Source organism: Cydia fagiglandana, chromosome 13 (assembly GCF_963556715.1).
Source record: "Cydia fagiglandana chromosome 13, ilCydFagi1.1, whole genome shotgun sequence".
NCBI lineage: Eukaryota > Metazoa > Arthropoda > Insecta > Lepidoptera > Tortricidae > Cydia > Cydia fagiglandana.
Genome location: NC_085944.1, coordinates 8,241,616 through 8,258,958, shown reverse-complemented (window position 1 = coordinate 8,258,958; position 17,343 = coordinate 8,241,616). Strand labels below are relative to the sequence as shown.

At 38.7% G+C, this 17,343-nt stretch overlaps 3 protein-coding genes across 3 annotated transcripts in view; 1 reads left to right on the top strand and 2 right to left on the bottom strand.

Moving 5' to 3' along the window:
* LOC134670176 (uncharacterized) overlaps positions 1 to 5,238 on the bottom strand; it is an 80,277-nt gene extending 75,039 nt beyond the window's left edge. Inside the window, exon 1 of the mRNA XM_063527870.1 lies at positions 4,891 to 5,238. Within this exon, the coding sequence (XP_063383940.1) occupies positions 4,891 to 4,957 (67 nt within the window). The 5' untranslated portion in view covers positions 4,958 to 5,238. The remainder of the gene's footprint in view (positions 1 to 4,890) is intronic.
* A 4,751-nt stretch (positions 5,239 to 9,989) lies between these two features.
* Positions 9,990 to 13,506, bottom strand: LOC134670177 (uncharacterized). Its single transcript, XM_063527872.1, has 5 exons — positions 13,387 to 13,506; positions 13,071 to 13,310; positions 12,456 to 12,614; positions 10,510 to 10,616; positions 9,990 to 10,088 (listed from the first exon to the last, which is right to left on the bottom strand). Exons 1-5 carry the CDS (start codon positions 13,406 to 13,408, stop codon positions 10,053 to 10,055), a joined length of 564 nt encoding a protein of 187 aa, XP_063383942.1. The 5' UTR covers positions 13,409 to 13,506; the 3' UTR covers positions 9,990 to 10,052.
* A 249-nt stretch (positions 13,507 to 13,755) lies between these two features.
* LOC134670183 (DNA-directed RNA polymerase II subunit Rpb4) lies at positions 13,756 to 14,824 on the top strand. The gene is made up of 3 exons (XM_063527880.1): positions 13,756 to 13,940; positions 14,179 to 14,359; positions 14,625 to 14,824. Exons 1-3 carry the CDS (start codon positions 13,880 to 13,882, stop codon positions 14,797 to 14,799), a joined length of 417 nt encoding a protein of 138 aa, XP_063383950.1. The 5' UTR covers positions 13,756 to 13,879; the 3' UTR covers positions 14,800 to 14,824.
* Positions 14,825 to 17,343: the final 2,519 nt, after the last annotated feature.

Genomic DNA, 17,343 nt, shown 5'->3' with positions numbered 1-17,343 from the left:
TTGTACCTAAATCCTAAATAATGCAGGATACTGCTAACAAGAGTTACTGAGCGTTTTGCATTTATCATCATCATCATCTCAGCCATAAGACGTCCACTGCTGAACATAGGCCTCCCCCTTTTTTGGGGGGTGAATGCCATAATCGCCACGCTTGGCAGGCGGGTTGGCGATCGCAGTCGAGTACACCGAATTTGAGGGACGCAGCTGCCCGTCCACCGGTGGTCTTGGACGTGGTTTAAGGACATACCCGGGTCCTGGACGTAGTTTAAGGACATACCCGGGTCCCTTTTTGCATTTATATTATGAGGAAATTTGTATACGTAGCAATTTAAAGTATCTCAATTAACTCTGGCTCTACTTAATTAATTTGATGCCTACATTTCCACACTGTATGAAATAGAAACGACAATCGATGTTGTTGGTGTCGTCACTAATATCGCCAGTAAACCATTAAATTGTCTTAATGAAGCCACAAAATGGGCTATATCGATTGCGGGGCGTTACATGCTTAGACAACTTACTGATACGTTAGACACGAAATTATTTTAGGGCTATGAAATGACTATAACTTATTGCAGTAACTTATATTGTTACATTATTCTCGGTACCTACATTTCTACGTACCATCAGTGGCGTGCAGTGGAGATAAGACTTAAATCGGGCTCTAGAAGAGTCATTCTTGAAGGAATGTAACGCAAACTATAAAAATCGGCAACTTTTTTTTTGGTCATTTTGTATGGACTGCCTACCCTAGTGCCTACCTTTTTTTGTATGCACTGCACGCCACTGCGTACCATACATAGGGACATGCTATGAAATTAATGTAAGTTGCACATATGTATGCCCTAGCTTCTAATTACATATTATTTTCCTATAAAGATTACTGTATAAATAATGTTTAACGGTTTATAAGGATTCTCAGATCTCAATAGGTCCACGCTTCAGTTACAAATTAAGCAATTAGTAACCCATTGAAAATATTTTTAATTAATGAGTATACCTAATTAAATAAAATTAGATCCCTCTTTAACGATCTGATATATGGTTGTCTGCATCTAACTTTAACCAAATGTTTTTCTGTAAGCTGTATCTTTTACTGGGTGTGCCAATGAACAGTATCCTATTTATCTAAGTACCTTATTCTTTTAAATGTACGACTCACTTTATAATGTAAGTATTTAAGTAGCTATAATGTATAGGTACCACGTGTTCTAATTGCTAAGACTTGGTAAAACAATGCAATGACTCTAGTATTTATTCAACGTTTTATCATTTGTCAGAGCTGAGTCGAAAACAAAGGGGACTTAGCGGAATTGTTTCACGTCATTCACTGTTTGTATTCAATCCCTGGGCAAATATTATAAATGACAACGTTTGCTATCTTAACTACTTACATAATCCCTGTAGAACGTTTCAGAATAAAATTTAATTATTTTGAGAGCAATAAACAGGGACTTTCCTACTTAGTTGCACGTAGGCACTGTAGGCAGTAATAAATTCATTTGTTCGACAAGTATCATCATCATATTTCACCCTTTTATCTCCCACTGCTGAGAATAAGCCTTTCTACGAGAACGCCACGTGTCCTGAGTTTATTAATCTCATTTATGTAAAAGTGACTAGCAATCTTCCAAATGTCATCCACTCATCGTTAATATTTTGGTCCACCTGGCGGCCTAGCCAAAGTGACAATCGTTTGCGCTTCGCCATCGAATCGCTTTGTGTCTCTCTGTCTCTCTTCCATATTACTGTAACAGTGACCGTTGCGTTTCGTTCGCTATACGTAGCGTTAGCGATTGGCACGTTGTCTACGGGGCCTGGCATCACCTCTCTCTGCCAGGCAGGATGTCATGCCCAACTCCAACTTAGTTTGATGATGACGTCCCCACCTTTTGCACCTTGGTCTCGATATTCCTCACTTGATCTGGAGGCATATTCAGATAGTTATTTTATTATTCCTTGTTATATAACAGTTATGGATATTATCTGTAATCAGCACGGTCCGGAAATACCGCAGGCAGACGGTTCATACCACAGTTTAGCTGTGCGAGGAAGAACATTTCTGGAGAAATGCAGTTGAGGACTGCCACCGATATAAGTGGTGAAGATGGAAATGTTGTCTTAGAACAATGGCGGAAAGAAGCAACAAGGATTAATTCTAACAATTCCTTTGAGCACTGCCCGTTATACATGTGATAGAAAATGCAGAGCGAAGCTACACATCTATACACAGCGCCAAGGAGTCAAGCTAATTTGAAATAGGTATATGCGTTCAGCCGACAATTCGTGTCGCTCTCCATTAGATGCGGTCATGCGGTCTAGAGAGAGAAGCTGATGCTGGAGTACCCCTGCCCACAGATGAGAACAGTAGGTATCCCATGAGTTAGAAAATCAGATGGTAGTCCCTCTCATACCAACAAATGCCTACGTCAATTCTTGCGATTAGGTTGCCAAAGATAACCCCGGGCTTCTTTATACTTCGTTTTTTTAGCATTAGAAATAAGGTAAACAATCTTGATGTGTCTTTTTATTGAAAAACACGTTTAAAAAATAAGTCACGGCAAATATGTAACAATTATGAATCTAATACGATCATTTATATTCTTCTGCTTTCATAAGTAATAGTTACTGATTTTTAAAAAGCGTTTTTCAATTAAAAGACATGTCAAGATCGCTTACCTTCTTGCAAGTTCTTTCTAATGCTAAAAAAACGAACTATAGGAGGCAACCAGGCAAACGCTAAGACGTGAAAGAGAAGTATAGGTATCTATGGCAAATGATATGACGTACGGCTTGATTACAATGACAGACCATTTGCACCGCAAGTCATACATTTTGTACCACAATGCACAATGTTAATGCGTTTATGTTGCGTCATATTGCGGTGTGATTGGTTGTTTGACGTTGTTAGACATTAAGTATACCTAATGTAAATAGTTAAGTAATGTAATAACGTTAGGTATTTTATTGGGCTTTAGACCCTCGTAACTTTATAGGGTAAGGTTTGTAGGTAGCTCGATAACTGAGTCGAGATAAGAAATTAAGATTGATTAATGGCCACTGATTTCATTAACCTTGTTTTAATAAAAAATAAAAGACCTACAGAGAAAGTAAAACAATGTTTGAGCCAGACATTAAGTTATTTATAGTTGCAGGTCTCACGCTATACATCCGTAGAAACAAGTTTATTTTAACTGTTTAAATTACACTTAAGCCTGTTTAGATGTTTTATAAACAAGGTAAGAATCGATGCCGTTGGTGGTAGCAGTTTGACATGGTAATAAAGTTTTTAGTTTCTATTTTATAGATAACTTAAAATTACCTTCAGCATGGCTACAGACCTCTTCATCTTCAACCTAGCGTTTTCCCGGCCTAGCGCCAGGGTCCGCTTTCCTCAATCTTCTCCACATTGCCCGGTCTTCGGCATCCTCAGGTGTAAGATTGTTCTCATTGTGTCCGCTGCCACGACGTCCAGCCAGCGCTTCTTAGGCCTACCGCGGCCGCGTGATCTAGGGCCTTGGACAGTGAGGTTGACAGGCTACAGACCTATTGTTAATCCTTTTAATCCTTTGGTATACTTCAGCGCTGATGCTGATTAGTATGCACTAACTTAGGGATGCCCCTACATTCTACAACTTAAGCATGGCATGTAAAGGTTAACTTAATGTTTTGAACAGCCACAATTTTTCACCTAGAATACGAAAGGTTAAACGATACGCCTATGTTGTAAATACGCATAAGTGTATAGAAAAGCTATTAGTGTTGTAAAACCATTTAAAGGAAATGAGCTACGAAGGAACTGTGACCTACTTCCGATGGGGCCTCGACCCAATCCTCGACACGACTTGATGAATGCTCCTAATAAGTTCCATGTCAATGGCTTCATTTTGTTAGGAAACTCAGCATATTTTGGTATTATTTTGCGTCTATTGCGAAGCAGTATTAATTGAAGTCAACGGCACAATTAAGTAGTTTAGTTGAGACGTGTTTTTGTTTAAAAACAAAATCCTAACAAACAAATAATTGTTTGAGCATAAGCTCAGAGTGACAGATTGACATTTGACGTGTAGCTGTCTTCCTCATTAAAAATAATCATCTCGCGTTGTCCCGGCTTTTGCCATGGCTTGTGGGAGCCTGGGGTTCGCTTGGCATCTAATCCCGAGAATTGGCGTAGGCACTAGTTTTTACGAAAGCGACTGCGATCTGACCTTCCAACCCAGAGGGTAAACTAGACCTTATTGAGGTTAGTCCGGTTTCCTCACGATGTTTACTTCACCGAAAAGCGGCTAGTAACTATCAAATGATATTTCGTAGGTACATAAGTTCCGAAAAACTCATTGGTACGAGCCGGGGTTCGAATCCGCGACCTCCGGATAGAAAGTCACACGCTCTTACCGCTAGGCTACCAGCGCTTCGCATCTTTCTCATAAAAAAAATGAAAAAACTAAAGTGGTCTTAAGTACGAGTATGTATATTGATGTAAAGTAATATACATATATGTTTTTTATCATAATTTACCGTAGTTAGTTATAATTTTTTTAATAGCGTGCGCTTGGCCGGACGCTTTTGACGCGATATTACGTTCTGCCTACGACCAAGAACCCAACTTTACATTCCCAAACGTTAACTTACGGCGTCACGTGGTCAAATAATAAAACGAGTGCACGCAATTACGTCTAGTTTCAGTTTAAAATTAACTGACCTTCGTTGTAGCCACGTCAGGTGTGTCGAGACTCGAGTCAAATGGGTCCCCTTGTAGCGCTACGCCGTAGCCCGTAGCACATATTTTCTGCTTTGTGTGCGAAACTCCTTTATCGAATCGTGACGTCAATGTGCAAATTAGCAATAACGTACTAAGTGTTTATATAATAAAGATGTTAAGTGACTCACCTTCATTTTTTGCAGCGTCCTCCTCGCCCATGGCGATCACCAGATTGCTTCTCATCATGCGCGCCATCTTTTCCGATCTTACTATACTGACTTTGAGCGTAAATTTGAGTGTACCACAAAAACAACGATAGCTAAACTACATATATGAATAACGTGTTATGATAACACTTATATAAAGAAAACAAACAATATAATAATGGAAACGTTTACATCTAAGGTAAAAATTACCGCACGAGTCGGCCAGGACGCGAATCGGCTACATCTCTGCTAAAAAGTTAGAAAGATCGCGATTGTCGTTAGAATGCCAACGAGTGTGATCTGTCTCGTAACTGAACTACGAGTGATGTAAAACGCGCGCTACTGAAAATATAATAGTTTGGAAGACGCACAGAGAAAAGTGTGGAGTGTTCGTGAATCAAAAACAGTGAGTATGCATTTTGGTACTAATAAGACAGTGTGTTGAATGTTTGGTTTTCAATTCAGTTCATATAGAAAACTCGGCGTTAACCTGCATGTACAATGTCTAATTTGAGGGGCAGCAATCATTTCCAATTGTTGACAATATAGAGAATAAAAACAGTGCAATTATAGCATATTGAATAGGTACGTAAAGAATTACCTACAGTAAGAACTTTCTAGGTATTACAATTACCTAAGTTGTCATAGCACGGTGTATGAAACAGTCTAGACCACACATTAGGTATAGCAAACCCAATCAATACTTATTAAAATTTCATAGGCTTCAATCGACTTTAAATTGGATATGTAAATTGCACCGCTACCAAACCCTCATATCTACGAAATCAATGTGTCTTAAAATATTTAAGAAAAATCTAAGAGTGTATAGAGATGGTAAGTAAAAATTCTAAGATAAGCGTTTCCTCGCAGTTCTATCATATTATACGATGTTGACTTAACCAAGGAAACTGCTATCAGCAACCAACTAGATTCATATCGCTTACCAGCAAGCCCGAGAGCATACGCCTCTGACATTCCAGCATAAGTTGTTTTCGATAATGCGTTCATGTAACGGACCTCGCGGCTAGACATATACCGGTTGATCTTGAGCCGACCGCTCACCTTTGCTAGGTGGCCAGAATATGAACCAGGCGTCTGCGGATCCACCAAGTAAACAACGTGCGCGGCGAGGTTAAAAAAACTAATTCTAAACTAGATGCGCACGGAACACGGATGGATTTCTTACCTTTTAGGGTTCCGTACCCAAAGGGTAAAACGGGACCCTATTACTAAGACTTCGCTGTCCGTCCGTCCGTTCGTCCGTCCGTCCGTCCGTCCGTCCGTCTGTCCGTCCGTCCGTCCGTCCGTCCGTCCGTCCGTCCGTCCGTCCGTCCGTCCGTCCGTCTGTCACCAGGCTGTATCTCACGAACCGTGATAGCTAGACAGTTGAAATTTTCACAGATGATGTATTTCTGTTGCCGCTATAACAACAAATACTAAAAACAGAATAAAATAAAGATTTAAATGGGGCTCCCATACAACAAACGTGATTTTTGACCAAAGTTAAGCAACGTCGGGAGTGGTCAGTACTTGGATGGGTGACCGTTTTTTTTTGCTTTTTTTTTTGCATTGTGGTACGGAACCCTTCGTGCGCGAGTCCGACTCGCACTTGCCCGGTTTTTATTTATTAAACTTAGCAAATCTCGGCAGCAACACACACAAATATTAGACCCGAGAAATCTAAAAGTACAGCTTCTTGATGCTTATATTTCTAAACAGCTTCATGTGGTACCTAGGTATTTATAATATATGAATTATGACATTCATTAATCAGGGCTGCTTATTTTCATAGCTTAGGTTAATTTTCACCGGTAGAAACGGTTTGGATAACCTATGATAAGTTGACTAGTTCGCACTTTGCATGGTAGATATTTAGATATTACTTATGAGTTTTATTTATTTGGATGAAGGCAAGCTAAGAATGTTTGCTAAACCGATTTATTGTTAACCTGCCGGTCATGTTGTTTCATAATTTAGCTTTTACCTTGCTACAGGCAATTCAAGTTCAAGCGTAAACGTAAATAAAGGGTAACAGCGTACGCACCATTACACTTACATACACGAGTGATCGTTAAAAATAGCGAAAGAAACGTAATAATTAATATTATTATTATTGACCGGTACTATTAAGTATCTCGATTCTCCCGACAGTTACATAACTCGTCGCAAAACCATATTTACGCAACTATTTACAATTTACGTATTTCGATCACACCCATGTTTGCATATTTTGCCAAAATCTTATTTCGGAACGGTATACTAATGTGGGCGTATCTAGTAAATTTGTGAGGAGTTAGCAGGCAGCTAATTGGGCGTGAAATGATGACACCCGCCGGCAAGTACCTTCGCTGTTAGGTACCTACTGCCATTACCATCGCGTGCCGACGGGAGGAAAGAGCTCACCTGGGGTAAACCAGTATAGGGTAGAGCTACTAAGTGCGCACTTCAAGTAACTAATAGGTAATTACTTTCCAAAATCAATACTTTTTAGATACTACTGGTGGAAAGCTAGGGAGGGCGTAGAGTCGAAGCGACTGGCGAAAACTCGTGTTGGAGGCTAAGACTCGGCTCGCTAAATTACTAAACTTTATTTTGACATATTTTATAGTATCGTATTTTGTAAATCGTAACCCTCCTTTTGCGTTGCCGTAGTCGGGTAATGAGTTATAATCAGATTTGTGTGATCTAATCTTATTTCAAATTGTCATATGACAATGATAAACAAACATTCAACGTGATTAAAAATTTAAAACAAATGAATAACAAGAATATGTTTCGTGAAAGCTTGTATGTACAGTCAGCAGCAATAGTTACTATGCGGACGGGGTGTTCACTGTTCACAATGATCTTGACGCGACATTATATGGTTAAGAGAATAAGAGCGCGTCAAGGTAATTTTGAACACCTCGTCCGCTTAGCAACTTCTGCTGCTGACTGTAGTAAGTACAAGCAGAAAAAGAAATAGACTGACGCTATGCATACAAAGTTCGCCTGTCATTATTTAGGTTGATATTCGTTATTCGTAATTAAATCGGATATAGATGTTACAATTACATTGGTTTGGCCGATTAAAAACGCTCGCCTCGCTCGGAATACGTGGCCTCCCAATTCCCCACAAAATTCAGGTCAATTTCCGGCCCGAATCCTTTTAAACCGCCAGCCCTTCCGTGTTTATATTTATGCCTGGCTTGTGGTAATATTTGTTACGCTACGCAAATAACCTTAAGAAAATAATCCGTAGGTGTCTCGCGTATGTTTCCGCGTGTTATTAGACATCTATTAAGTTTTATGGTGATGGTTGACATACCACCCACTGGGTACGATTTAAATGTAATGAAGTTACCTATAACCTTAATTTATGGGATCAAGTTAGGTATAGGTTACGAAAACGACATTCTCATCGAATCTTGCTACTACACACTTGCCTCGAGATAGAAATTTGATTTTTATAAAAGGCCTTATAGTTAAGAAAGACTAAAATCATTATAAAAAAATACTCGACTTCTGCTGCTGTAGACGAATGGATACGTATAGGTACTTTAATAAAATATATTTTTTAAACATAGTTAATAATTAATAAATAACACGGTCAAGCGAAATGCCCTCAAAAATCTATTGCGAGTAAGTGCTTACGTAGAGTGAGCCAAGAAAGTGGTCTACCACTTTTCAACTCTATCATCCGAAAAGTGCTAGACCACTTTCTTGGCTGACCGTACCTACAAAACATTCGAACAACAAAAAACTGAACTACGTCGAGAACAATGTTTGGGCAGCGTTGCCATGGCTACGCCCGCTCGACCGGTGGCCGATCTCAAATCGACTTATGTAAATCGTAAGGTCAAGGTCGCACATAACGACTCTACAGACCTGAGTAACCGTCGTGGCAAGAAATTTATGTGAGCTATAAACACCACGATAAAATTAATTGTACATAATGCAGAGGTGCGATAAGACTGTGTACGGTTGAGGGATGTTTCAAGGCGTAGGGTGCATTGACTGGCACATCTGACGCGGCAGTTCACTGCCGCGAATGAGAGCTGCTGTAGATTTTATAAAAATCGAATATGTAGGTATTTTATTCGTGCGCAACTCGCGCCAAAGCGGAGTTACAGCATGTGACTGACAGTTTTTAAAATAAGAACATTAATTAATTAAACAAAATTGCAGCTTGGCTTCAATACATGTAGCTTTCCATAGCAAGAGAAGGGTCTCTATGCACATGGAGTATAACGCTACGTCTTACGTAGGCGAACAACGCGCGAACGCGGCGCGGCGCGGCGCGGCGAAAGCGGCCGCCGCCGCGCCGCGCCGCGCCGCGCCGCCTGACATTCGCGTGCAAATCGCGCCGCACCGCGTTCGCAACGAGATCGCTTACGTAGGACACTTCTATGGGCATCAAAGGATTGATTTCGCCGCGCCGCGCCGCGCCGCGTTCGCGCGTTGTTCGCCTACGTAAGACGTAGCGTTAGGGCCCTTATACTATGGAATGAAGTGCCTAAAATACAACTCGGATGTGCTGCTCAAATCGTAGCATTTTACAAGTAAAATTGCACCTATGTGTGGTAACTCGGCCTCTTTATAATCAACCACAACAATAATATAATAAGTCTGTGCTTATAGGTACTAGGTAGGTAGGTATAATTAAGGCTCAAATAAGGTGATCGATTTTTTCGGTCAACAAGTAGGTCCATTCTGAAAAGCTAAGAAGCCAGCCGAAATTGAATAATTAAAGCTTTATCGCAGTTTTAAACTTTGTGATAACTTGTGAGGCCTAGATTTACAGTCTGGCAGGTAGGTTTAAATGATATGGGTCCAGCTGCGGCGTTCTGCCAACATCAGTCTCACAGTGCGTCGTGTAAATTTCTGTTCGCTACAATCATGTACATGCAGCTTTATGTTTTCTCATATGTAGACCTAATAATAGAGGGTCTCTATTGTTTTCCATAAAGTTTTAAGTCATAATGTATTGTTTGTCCGCATTTTCGTTAGTCATAATTTGTTTTTTTTTTCAGAGGCGCGTAATTTTAAAGAACTCCTATAATAGCTGTTTAAATGTTTGAAAAGTGGACTTACAGATAGGAGTGCAGCCTCAGTGATAGCCTTGACAGGCGACAGAGTTGTTAGTGGCCGTGGCAGAGAGGTAGTTAATGTTTAGCCTCCAACCATGTGACGAGACAGCCCTGCTGAAGATCATACAATATTAAAATTCTACTTAAAAACATCTGCAATCCCTAAAATGTTTTGGAGGCGAAAGTCTTGGGTTTTTAAGGATTCAATGGGTCAATCAACTTTTGTAGCTTGTTACCATATGGTTCTAATGCGCCACTCTCTATGATTTTAACAAGGGGTACAATATACATACTTTTATGAAATGAAATGGAAAATAGCCTGTCTTTTACAAATCCTCAGAATTTGAGTAGTAAATTAATATTAGGCGATAATTTTATTAGGTAAATATTAGCCCCCCCCCCCCCCACATTAGGCTTATCGTATCTCAATGAATTTCAACTACATACATATATTATTAATGTTTATAATAGTCCCAAAAGAATAATCAACTGATCTACTCTACAAATTTTATTGTATAGGATTTAAACCAACTTCAGTAAATAAGTAGGCGGTAGACTCCACACGAAAATAAGTGTCAAATTCCCATGAGGTGCCATACATGTCTAATAGTTTTTCATCTCTGCAATGTGCTATGTTCTCTGGAAAGGAAATAAGGTGTATTTGATTATTTGTTAATTACAAGTAGAAACTAGGATCATAGATTAGTATATGTTATAACAACTAGGATTATCTCTGTCACTTGTCCACCCATTTTCATGAGCAGTGAAACAAAATCAAAGTGATGGAAAAATGGTATTGACATGGACTAGCCTATAGTATTGACAGCCTATAAAGGGCAGTGGGGAAGAATTGGGGACTGAAGCCAGGTATGATCCACTGGATCTACAAGGCGGTGATACTTCCCAGGGTGCTATACGGGGCAGTGATATGGTGGCATAGGGCCCGTATTAAAGAATACCAAAAAGACCTAACCAAAGTACAGAGATTAGCGTGCCTCATGATGACAGGGGCCATGAGAACGACCCCGACACATGCATTGGAGGTAATGCTAGGCCTGAAGCCACTCTGGATAGAGGTAGAGAAAAGAGCCACTGAACAGTGGTATAGAATGAAAGCATGCAAGGAATGGAGAGGAAGCTGTGTGGACAAGAGACACGCGCTGATACAAAAAGAGGCGCTATCAAAATTTGAGATGCTGATGGCCAATAACGACCTACTACGATTTGACAAGAAGTATAGGATACATATAGGAGAGAGAGACAACTGGAAGGTAGAAGTCAGTCACCCGACGACTATCTGTTTTACGGATGGCTCTAGAAGAAGCTCAACGAAACTAGCAGGAGCAGGCATAGTAATCCCTAAACTGGGAGAGAAGATATCAATACCGTTGGGTAGGTATGCTAGCGTTTTTCAAGCAGAGGTATGTGCAATAGCGCGCTGTGCACATATAATTAAAGAGAGTGTGCAGCAAGAAGGCGCTGTTGTAATATATACCGATAGCCAAGCAGCACTGAAGGCACTAAAGAAAACATCGGTTACCTCCTCCCTTGTGAGAGAATGTCGGGAGGAGCTTAACTCGATAGGCAAACGAAGAAGTGTCACGGTGGCATGGGTACCAGGACACCAAGGAGTGACGGGTAATGAGAAAGCGGACGAGATGGCAAGGATGGGGGCGGAAATGGACCACATTGGTCCGGAACCGGCTCTACCTATGTCAGCGGACGTCACGAAGGGGGTCATAGAGAAGGTAAAAGAGATGGAAGCACAAAGAGAATGGGAAGAAGAAACTGGATGTAGACAGTCGAAGATGATGATCAAAGGCATAGATCACAGGAGAACCAGGTATCTTCTGAAACTAGGTAAGAGCAGTCTGAGACTTCTGACAGGTATCATTACAGGTCATAACACTCTCAATAGACACCTTAAGATAATGGAGATTAGCAGAGATGCCTCCTGCCCACACTGTGGTAAGGAGGAGACTAGCTTACACCTACTAGCGAAATGTATTATGTATGCGGCACCGCGATATAATACATTCGGCAAAGACACACTAAAAGAGAACGAACTAAAGGACGTCGAACTCAAAGATGTCCTTCTGTTCTGCAGGAAAACAAGAAGATTTGAGGAGAATGGTGAGGGAATGCCGCCGGGACAGTAACCTGCAGCTCCGACTCCAGGGAATCGGGCTGAATGAACGCGGCACGCGATCGACAGCCCGCCTGCTTCCGGCCAGGCGTCCCTACACTACATCTACATCTACATCTACATAGTATTGACAAGTTAACTACTTATATACATAGAAAACATCCAATACCCAGAAACAAATATTTGTGATGAACACACAAATAAGTGCCCTTATCTGGGACCTCCTGCTTCGTAGGCTCACTACCGACTAGGCTAGAAGGCCGAATTCTTCATACTCTGTGACTACACGCTGTGTGTTATCTTAACAAAACCAAATTTACAAGGGAACATACCTGTGACAACAGATTTAAGCCTGTACTCCTGCTGGAGGGTGTTAAATACTTCAATCACATTTTCTGAAATATCCTTTGCAGTCCAAGTCAATATGACAGGTTGTGCCACCTGCTGTAGTTTGGCCAAAGCTTGCAATTGTTTATTTATCACTGCTACCCCTGGAGAGATATGTATGAATATCACAATATATATCAATACAAAAAGAGAAAATATAACTCCACTTCTAAATATTTTCCATTCTCCATGGTTTTTTTTATTATGTTATTCACACAATGAAAAACTAGGTTTATAGGATTTGCTTTTTTCAAAATTTGCCATACAAGAAACTTTATTTTTTAGATAACCGAAACCTATAATAAACCTAATACATATTATGTTGAAGCGATTCCATTCGACCCTCTCAGCAAATATCTACCCTATTACCTTTTCTTAATACCCAAAACGCATAATCTGAAAGCCAAATTTGAAGCTAAGGGACTCATATGTAATGTATTTAATCTGGATTACATTTTATTATTTTTATTTTATTCTATTGATCAAATAAGTAACACAGCATTACATTAATCTAAGGCACCGTGAAACTACAAAATAACAGAAAATACCAGTAGACATACCTTCGATTATATCGTTTAGACTTTCCAAAACTTCCGTCAGACTTTCAGTGAGCGGTTGTAACTGGTGAGGATAGTAATCATTGGTGCACTCGTGTAACTTAAGTGCGATCACCGCTTTGCACAACTTGGTTCCCTTGTCGCGCACTCTGATCCAATCATTTAAGAGCCCATGTAGACGAGATACGTGAGTAAATACTGTCTTAGAAATCCCGTGCGTATCTTCACTTTGCGTCGGCAATCCTGAAATGAAAAGCCATAAAGGAATATGACATTCATTTTTTTTAATAATTACAGTTGGTAGATAGTAGATACATACTTTTAGTAGGGGAATTGAGCATTTTTAAGTGCCATGAAACTAGACTGAAATACGCGTAAAAAAGTAACGAAGAACACCCAAAATGTTGAAATAGAAAAACATAAACATAACCTAAATAAACCTTGTTGACAGTGACAGCACGTTTTTTTTATAAATATTAATGAACAGCCAAAGTAATGCACGCCGCGACCTAACTTTTAAAAGCCATTCACTGCACTATACCAAGGTCACGATGCGGTGCGGTAGTGTGTTAAAGCCATAATAGTGTAAATAAATAATCCTTATTTAAAATTTTTACTGTCATTCGTTTGTTGTCTATGGTCTGTATCTTGCTGTCAGTGTCAGTGGACGACTGGACGCGGCGCGGCGGTCACTCAGTCAGCGTTTTGGTTAATTTGGTTTACTCAGTGAATTCACGCAAATAATATTTATTTCATATATACAATTAATGAAATCCTAATCATCAAAACAAATATAATCGAATCAATCTACAATGTCTGGGCCAATACAAGACGTTATTGAGGAAGACGCCGCGGATTTACGGTTTCCGAAAGGTAACTGATATTATAATTATTCACTTATTAACAAATTTTACAATTGTTTTCTTATGTCTGATTAGTCCTTTATTTGAATAAGTTAATAGTAAACGGCAGTGTCCTTGCTTTTAGAACTAGATCTTTGTCACACAGTCATAATTATATTCTTTCTATGATTGTTGAGTCGGAAAATTTCCATGAATTCCATTGACCTGAACAGTGTACAATAAAATTGGGGGTTTTGACTTGATTACAGAGTTTGAAAACGCAGAGACGTTGTTGATATCTGAAGTAGATATGTTACTGGAGCACAGAAAGGCCCAGAATGAGTCGGCCGAGGAGGAACAAGAATTCTCGGAAGTATTTATGAAGACGCTAACATACACAAACATGTTTAAGAAGTTCAAGAACAAAGAAACTATTACAGCAGTCAGGAAGTATGTACAAATTTTGCTATATAGACATTGTAACTTTTGGATTGTAAGCAGAAATATTGTTATCATTATACATTAAATTTAGAGTTATACAAAAATTCTCAATTTAAAAATACAACAAAATTATTTTAGTGCCATCTGGTGACTAAGTCTATATACTCTCAGACACAGCATTTTTGTGTTGGTGGAACTACATAAATACGAAATTTTTTAACCATTAAAAGCACTTCTAGTAATACACTTATCAAGTTCTGTATTTTTGTTTTAGCCTTCTACAAGTAAAAAAGTTACACAAATTTGAAATAGCGAGTTTAGCAAACCTGTGCCCGGAGACCCCTGAAGAAGCAAAAGCACTAATACCATCACTAGAAGGGCGGATAGAGGATGAAGAACTTAGAATATTGTTAGATGACGTACAGACCAAACGCAGTTTACAGTATTGAGAACATAAAAATTTATATAATTTTATTTTTGTGCTTTTGATTGCCCTCAAAGCAACCACCATATACAAATTACCTTTGTCTTGTCAATTTTTTTATTTACCTGGTTATGAATTTGATTTTGTCACATTTTATAACATAACGTCGGGTGACAAGCAAAAGTCACTAAGTACTATCAAAAAATTTAAGTAACAATGCACTTTATTACACTTGTAACACGGTTTATTGTCCAATAATTTCAATGGTGTTAGTTAGTGACTTGCTTGTCACCCGACGATAATATGGTAAAGTGCGCAGTGAGTTCTATTAGATTTCAGGTTATTTATTTGCAATCATGTTGTACAATGTTTTTTTCACACCAATTAAACTCAAAAAAAATCTTGTCCTGTCTGTTAGCGGGCTCTATCTCATATAGGTAGCCAATTGATATTTTTAGTGTGTATCGCCCCTTTAAGATCAAATGTTAAAGTAAAATTTTATTAAGGGCGACATTCATAAAAAAATATTGTACAGAACCCTCGAACCGATTCAAATTAGGCTGATTTTTGAAATTGTCATACATTATTTACTATCATATCATTTGTATCCCAGACTCTACTGGTAAGTCGTTTTTATTAGGGTTCCGTACCCAAAGGGTAAAACGGGACCCTATTACTAAGACTTTGCTGTCCGTCCGTCCGTCCGTCTGTCACCAGGCTGTATCTCACGAACCGTGATAGCTAGACAGTTGAAATTTTCACAGATTATGTATTTCTGTTGCCGCTATAACAACAAATACTAAAAACAGAATAAAATAAAGATTTAAATGGGGCTCCCATACAACACACGTGATTTTTGACCAAAGTTAAGCAACGTCGGGAGTGGTCAGTACTTGGATGGGTGACCGTTTTTTTTTTTGCTTTTTTTGTTTTTTTTTGCATTATGGTACGGAACCCTTCGTGCGCGAGTCCGACTCGCACTTGCCCGGTTTTTACCACCTCTGCATGGAGGATAGAGCCCATAATGCTGACACATATCACGCCAGTTTTATGCTAGATAATCATGGGTGATATCTATAAGGTTAACATATAGAGGTTACTATAAAGAAAATAATAAAATGCAGTTAAATCAGTCTGTATATTGGATATGTCTGCAATACAGCAAGATACATTACAGTGAAAACAGGTAAAGTGATAAAATATTGGAAACAAAAATAGTAATTAGAATTTCTTCTCTGAAACAAAACTATAATAAAACCATTCTTATGATTACTTAATGTAGACACTATTATTAATGATGTTAATTAATGCCTCTAAAAGATCAAGCCTTTTGTTGAGCACTGCATGTAAAAAAACTAAATCAATTTTTTTTATCAATAAACCTCAACAATTTTAGATAACTAAACTCAACAATCCTCCGATAATTTTCTTATACCCTAATTTTGTCGCCTAAACATTATTTTTAACAAAATGCTAAACAAAAGGCTTGTTTGAATTGTAAACTTATCTCAATGGGCACTTTTGGTTTAGTTTATTTAAATGTTAGTATTTAATATCATAGTCATAAAAATTATAAACCTATCCTTCATCTAAAAGCAAACTTTAAAATAATATTAAAATATTAACCATCTATAAAATAACTATCAAATCTAAAGACCTAGCCAAGTTACTTTTATGGTACTCTCCTTCTCGCAAGTCCTACCCAAAACATACAAAAATATCTTTATGTACTTTTAAAAACATTTCACTTCGGGGACGAAGAGAACTTACAGCATTAGGCGAGCCCTGCACCCAATTTTAAAAGCTAGAAGTTACAATTTTACAAGTCTAAACTACAATCCTTTTGTAGAATGGTAGGTATCTCGTCGCGCATCAAGCGTGGCAGTGTATTGCAGTTTTAAATTTGTAATAATTGTAATTGCCAGCTTTATAAAACGGGAGTCAGGACGGGTGTGACTTATTCTGTAAGCAGGCTTAGTCCGAAAAGCCCTTCCACACGTATTCATGGTACAACTTGTCTGTAAGGGACTATTTGTATAGCACACTTGAACTGCTAACATTCTTCAGGTTACTAAACCTTAACTTAGGTAACGACACTGGGAGAGGCTTACACATATCCTAAATTACAACCTGGACCTGTGACATAAGTCTAAGTATTGTATGTAAAGTATTTAAGATTATTTTGGAATTAGTGAGGGAGTCTAGAAGCATCACGGAAGCTGACAGGAAGCAATGTAAATATGACCACGAAGCGGGTACTAGCACGCCGAAACGTTAGCGATCAAACTGCAACTCAATATACATATGTATTACATTGAATGATTCAAGACGAATGTATTAAAATCAAGATTTATATACTTTTAAAATATTCAATCACTACATACTCAAATTTAATAATATATGATTGCTAGAATATTTTCAACATTACGGCTAGATATTGCACTTATTGGGAAAATTTTACACAGAAATTCCGGATTTTAAATACTGGCTCGGTTTTCTTCCATGTTCATGTCTCATGTTTTGTAAAGCAGCAGTTAAATACGACAATCACATCTTTATCCACTAGATA

Bases quoted from the DNA above. Each gene is read 5' to 3' on its own strand.
- LOC134670177 (XM_063527872.1), bottom strand. From the start codon at position 13,408: ATGCTCAATTCCCCTACTAAAA. The intron at 10,617-12,455 runs GTATGTTCCCTT...TTTCCTTTCCAG, and splicing joins GCTTAAATCTGTTGTCACAG to AGAACATAGCACATTGCAGA. The intron at 10,089-10,509 runs GTTGGTTTAAAT...GATCTTCAGCAG, and splicing joins CCGCCTACTTATTTACTGAA to GGCTGTCTCGTCACATGGTT.
- LOC134670183 (XM_063527880.1), top strand. From the start codon at position 13,880: ATGTCTGGGCCAATACAAGACGTTATTGAGGAAGACGCCGCGGATTTA. The intron at 13,941-14,178 runs GTAACTGATATT...ACTTGATTACAG, and splicing joins GGATTTACGGTTTCCGAAAG to AGTTTGAAAACGCAGAGACG. The intron at 14,360-14,624 runs GTATGTACAAAT...TTTTTGTTTTAG, and splicing joins ACTATTACAGCAGTCAGGAA to CCTTCTACAAGTAAAAAAGT.